Source organism: Orycteropus afer, unplaced genomic scaffold (genome assembly GCF_000298275.1).
Source record: "Orycteropus afer afer isolate SDZICR_OR568_19922 unplaced genomic scaffold, OryAfe1.0 scaffold00044, whole genome shotgun sequence".
In the NCBI taxonomy this organism is placed as follows: domain Eukaryota; kingdom Metazoa; phylum Chordata; class Mammalia; order Tubulidentata; family Orycteropodidae; genus Orycteropus; species Orycteropus afer.
Genome location: NW_006921631.1, coordinates 248976 through 254975, shown reverse-complemented (window position 1 = coordinate 254975; position 6000 = coordinate 248976). Strand labels below are relative to the sequence as shown.

Sequence of the window (6000 nt, the reverse complement as noted above, 5' to 3'; positions counted from 1 at the left end):
CTGTGGGTAGCTGGCTGTGACCAAGCAGTGGCCATAAGCTAGCCCCTTGTCAGTTTACACGTACATCTTTTAAATCATTGAAATGGCTTGGAGCCTTTTCTTGCACTAAAGAAAGGTTAAATAAGAACCATATGCACCTGTTTCAACTTACCTACAAATTCAACTTAAACTAGGAATGAATCTCATTCATAACCCAGGGTCTGTTTATATATCAAAAAAAGAAGTCAGCCCTTAGGAAGTTCATAATCTAATTGAAAATAAAAATAAAGATAACTGCTAACCAGAAGGCTGGCAGTTCAAACCCACTAGCCACTCCTTAGAAGGAAGATTGGGCAATCTACTTCCATAGTGATACCGCCTCCAAAATCCAAGGAGGGGTCACTATGCATTGGATCTGACTTAACAGCAGTGAGGTTTTTTGTTTTGTTTTGTTTTGTTTTTTAAGTAATGAATGTAAGGAAGAATAAATTTTTTTAAAAAAAATTTAAATTAAAAAGGAAATGTAAAAAAGTAGTCTGGTTTATAGAAAAAATAACACTGTGGAAATCATCCTGAAGCAGGAGTAAACAATTTTGGGAAAAGTAGTTTTCTAAAGGAAGTAAGATTTGAGTTGTACTTGGAGTAGGTAAACAGCACAAACTTGTTATGTGCTGTCAAGTTGATTCCAATTCATAGTGGCCTTATAGGACAAGCAGAACTACCCCATAGAGTTTCCTAGGCTTTACAGGAACAGATTGCCAGTTCCTTTTTCCCATGGAGTGATGGGTGGGTTGAACCTCCAAATTTTCAGTTAGCAGCCGAACACTTAACCATTGTGCCACCAGGGTTTCTTTTGTGAGTGAAGTTAGAGAGGTGGAATAATGCCCTGAAAGTGTGGGGAACGGTGAGCAAACCAAGTTAGTTTGAATGAAAGTGGGTCAGCTAAGATTAGGTTTAGTTATATATAGATCAAGAAATCACTACTTGTGACTTTAAAAAGATAGGAGGTTATTTTGCAATCAGATAAAAGGAGTCCAAGATGAGGTCATCCAGAAATGGCACTCACAGTCCTCAGGGACTCAGTTTCACTATTCTTAGCACAAGGCTTATATTGCCAAGGTCAAGTCATAGTCCTAGACAGTTACTAGAGCTTCTGTCATAACAAGCACCTTCTAGGCAAAGGAAGGATGAATGGCAAAAGGATGTCCTCCCAGGTGAATTAGTCCCCTTTCTCAACTCCTCTGAAAAACAACATCTGCTTATACCTCATATACCGAAAACCAAACTCACTGCCTTCAAGTCCAATTTGACTCATAGTGACCCCACCTTGGGTTTCCGAGGTGGTATCTCTACAGAAGTAGATTGCCCAGTCTTCCTTCCAAGGAATATGTTGTTGTTGTTAGGTGCCGTTGAGTTGGCCCCGACTCATAGCGACCCCTCCTTGGGTTTCCGAGGCACTATCACTACAGAAGTAGATTGCCCAACCTTCCTTCCAAGGAGTGGCTGGTGGGTTTGAACCACCAGCCATCTGGTTAGCAGTCAAGTGCCTTAGGCACTACGCTACCAGAGCTCCCTCCAAGGGATATAGGCCACTCAGATTCCACAAGAGCCTGGGAAAGACTTCCCTTTGCTGGACACACTGCCACTCTAAACAAAATCAAGATTCTGTTTGTAAGGGAAAAGGGGAGGACGAATATTAGAAATCTCTGTTCTGGGACAGTTTGTGGGAACATCAGAAAACAAGACCAGAAGACTAGACTAGGACAAAATTGTGAGACTTTGAATGACAGCATTGAAAATATGAAATAAATCCTATAGTCTGCGAGGTAACAGAAATAACTTTGAGCAGGGAACACTGAATCTACATGGTATTTTGGAAATTCCTGAAGAACGGCAAATCAGAGGTTGAGACAGGGCAGCAGTCCATGCAATGGAGTGATAAGGACTTGAACCAAGACAGTGTTAGCAGTCATAGGAAGGGAGAGAGCATGAGATCCTGAGAGAAATGATTGTTTAGGCATAAGGCAAGGATAGAGAAATATACATCAAAAAAAATGGTGTGTTTGAAGCAGGTGATTAAGAGGTTCATCATTAAGAGAAACATGAAAGTTAGCAGTCAATTTTGGAGAAAGTAGAATCTATCATAAATATACTACATTTGCGGAAGCATTATTCCTCTAAATGGCAGGTCAAGCTGGACTGGATAATAGAAGGAATACTTAGGCTAGATATGTATGCATATTCATAGTAGGCTAGTATTTCCAATAATGGCTAGTATATATACAAAGGAGCTCTGGTGGTGTAGTGTTATTTTCCCAAAATCTATTAACTTTATGTCAAAAAGTAAATACACCACAGTGAGTAATTTTCCTTATGAGATTTGAAGACTCACTGAAGATTCATTGTGATTCCTATTTTAATGTCTTCCCATATATTTCTCAATGACCATAACAATGTAACAATATTTTCCACCAAAAAAATACTGCAAGAAAACAAACAAACACAGAATTATCAATAGAAAGAATTTATTTTATTTTTTTTTGTTTGTTTGTTTTTATAGACCTTGGTTTCCAGTATAAAGAAATGTCCCAGTTTCTTACTTACTGGACAATGGGATATTGTTACTGAAAAGGATGGACATCAGGAATCTACTCTTTTTGATGCTGTAATGATTTGTTCAGGACATCATGTATACCCCAATCTGCCAACTTACTCCTTTCCTGGTAAGTTTGGAAATGATATATAAATCTAGGGGACTTATATACAAAGGAGCCCTAACAGCCCAGTGGTTCGAACTCTCAGCTAACCAAAACGTTGGTGGTTCAATCACACCAGCCGCTCTGTGGGAGAAAGATGTGGCAGTCTGCTTCCATAAAGATTTACAGCCTTGGAAACCCTATGGAGCCATTCTATTCTGTCCTATAGGGTTGCTGTGAGTCAGAATTGACTTGACAGCAGTAGGTGTAGTTTGAATCCATATAAACATAGAGGGTTTAAACAGATTTTTCCATAGATTGTACATAATGATTATTCTTAAGGATTCAAAGATTGAAACAAAAATTGTTTAAGTCTGATAATATATGAAATATATTACTAAATGGCTTCCTAAACCCATACCTTAAAAGAATTAAAAAAACTTGTAGTTACGGATCAGACTACAACAAATGTTCTGATTTTAGAAGAGTAACTCAAATGTTCATCTTGACTGCTCATGGAGTCTCTGAGTGGAGTACATCCAAAGAAGTTGAGTCCAGCCACTGTAAAGTCCCATTTTCTCATATTATTTATATGGGAAATCTAGGTTTTCTAATTTCTTCCATATGCAAGTTAACTTTAGCAATCACAATGATCGTGTTTGTGTATTGAAGGGGGTGGGGAGGACACTCCATTACTACCTCAAAGTGACAAAATTAAAAAATAAATAAATAAATACACAGCAACCCTTTATTCCTTTCTCCTCCCTTCCTTTCTTCATCCCTTCTTTGTTTTCGTCCTTCCTTCCTTAGAAGAGGAGTATATGTCGACTCAAAGATACTAGAATTCCCACCTCAAGACATGTTTACAAGCCAAGGTGAATAAAACAAAGAGTCAAGGACAGAAGATTAAAGACATTAATATTAAGAAGCAGTAAACTTAATAGCTCTGAATGTGAGCTCAAACACATGGGCTCAATTTATTCCACTAATTCCTTACCACATGACTTTAGGCAAGTCACTTCACTTCTTTGTCCCAATTTCCTCATCTTTTAAAATAGTAGGATCTTTTAAAATAGTAGGGATATTAGTACCTGCCATTCAGGGATAAGTTGTCAAAATTAAATGAGTTGAACCTTGTAAACCATTTAGCAGAAGACCTAACCCACAGTAAGCACTCAATAAATATTTGCTATTATTGTCATCAAAATATAAGTTCCCATATATTAAGTTTTGGTTGTGTTTTTTTTTGTTTTTAAAGTACTGTTGTTGTTGTTGTTGTTGTTATGTGCCGTGGAGTCAGCCCCGACTCATAGCGACCCCTCCTTGGGTTTCCGAGGCAGTATCACTACCAAAGTAGGATTGCCCAACCTTCCTTCCGAGGAGTGGCTGGTGGGTTTGAACCGCCAGCCGTCTGGTTAGCAGGCAAGTGTCTTAACCACTATGCTACCAGAGCTCCTAGAAGTAGTTATTTGGGGACTTAGTATCAGAAACCACTGAAAGAGTAGGTACATTCCAAGTAGTAATTTTTTTTTTTTTTTTTTAAATTAGTACTGATAATAAAACCAAACCAAACCTACTGCCATTGAATCTATTCCAACTCATAGTGACTCTTTTGGATAGAGTAGAAATGTTCCATTGGGTTTCCAAGGCTGTAAATCTCTACAGAAGCAGACTGCCTCATCTTTCTCCTATAAAGCAGCTCATGGTTTCAAACCACTGACCTTTTGATTAGCAGCCAAATGCTTTAATCACTACATCACCAGAGCTCCTAAAAGACTGATAATAGAAGGAAAAAAAGTGGAAGAGTGAGTTTTCATAATTTTGTATGAAAATTAACTTAAACCACTCCCTATGTTCCACTTAGGCCTAGAAAAGTTTCAAGGGAACTATTTCCACAGCCGGGACTATAAGGACTCGGAAGCCTTCAAGGGGAAGAGGGTCCTAGTGATTGGCCTAGGCAACTCGGGATCTGACATTGCTGTTGAGCTCAGTCGTCTGGCTGCACAGGTATGTGATGGAAAAGGTTTTGCAAAACAAATCTATGTTAGGCCCGTGCTACTAAATCAATCGCCTAGGCACTGCAGTGGCATTTGCCACACCATTCCACAAAAGAACCACCTTTTGTATATGGCCTTTAAATCAAGGAGGACGTGAGACATTCTCCATGTGAATTGAAGTTATATGACCCATGCTAGTAAGGAAGTACATTCTACCAGAGGTATGTGTATGTATATGTGTATGCATTGTTTTAATTTTATGTTCTGATCACCTGCAAGTAGTGTAATTGCTGTAAGTTTCCACCTTTATTTAACAATATTTCCTATGTTAGAATTGACTGGAGGGCAATAAGTTTGTTTTTGTTTTTGTTTTGGACCATGCAAACTGTACTGTGTTTACCACACCCTTAGGATCTAGAAAATACACAAGATTTGTTTCTTGCTATCATTTATTCATCCAATAGTAGATATTAGACATGTGCCTAGGGCAATTTGACTGCTAACCAGTAGGTTGATGGTTCAAATCCACCAGCTACTCCATGGAAGGAAGATGGGGCAATCTACTTCTATAAAGATTTACAGTCTCAGAAACCCAATGACGGTCACTATGAGTCGGAATCGACTTGATGGCAGTGGGTTTGATTTTTTTTTTTTTTTTAAATACGTGACAGAACTATGTTAGGTGTTAGAGAACCAGAAGTAAAATAGCTTTGTTCCTGACTTTAAGAAGCAGTCAACAAATGGTTGGTAGGGTTAAAAATAAACAGACCATCACATAAGGAAGTACTGAGTATTCCAGTGGAGTTAGGTGTGGTGTTGGCAGCACCTTGAAAAGAGAAACTAACTTAGCCTGGACAAAGCCAAGAAAGACTTCTTAGAGGTCTCCAGGCTGAGTCACACATGACCAGTAGACCCTTAAGAATCTTACTTATTTTTATTTGTTTTAAGAAAAACATATTCAATAAATAAATTCTTAAACAAGTTATAAAGAAAACCCAAAGAATTTTTTTTTTAAGTAAAATTCCCTTGAAATTTTACAAAGATAAGCTCTGTATAACCACCCAGCTTAGATCAGGTCTCATACACTCAGGGGCAAAGTCCTCCAGAATGCCAAGTCAACCCAAGACTTTAAGATACCAGTGGCAAGTTCAGGATTCCCAGGATACCCTAACCTGTGACCTCCTACCTAAGGCACTTTACTGCTAACCAGAAGGCTGGCAGTTCAAACCCACCAGCCACTCCTCGGAAGAAAGGCTGGGCAATCTACTTCCGTAGTGATACTGCCTCAGAAACCCAAGGAGGGGTCGCTATGAGTTGGGTCCAACTCG

The 6000-nt window shown here is 38.7% G+C and overlaps 1 protein-coding gene across 1 annotated transcript in view; it reads left to right on the top strand.

The window, feature by feature from the left end:
- LOC103194384 (putative dimethylaniline monooxygenase [N-oxide-forming] 6) overlaps nucleotides 1–6000 on the top strand; it is a 43523-nt gene that overhangs the window by 12051 nt on the left and 25472 nt on the right. Inside the window, exons 3-4 of the mRNA XM_007937775.1 lie at nucleotides 2540–2702; nucleotides 4540–4682. Of these exons, the coding sequence (XP_007935966.1) occupies nucleotides 2540–2702; nucleotides 4540–4682 (306 nt within the window). The remainder of the gene's footprint in view (nucleotides 1–2539; nucleotides 2703–4539; nucleotides 4683–6000) is intronic.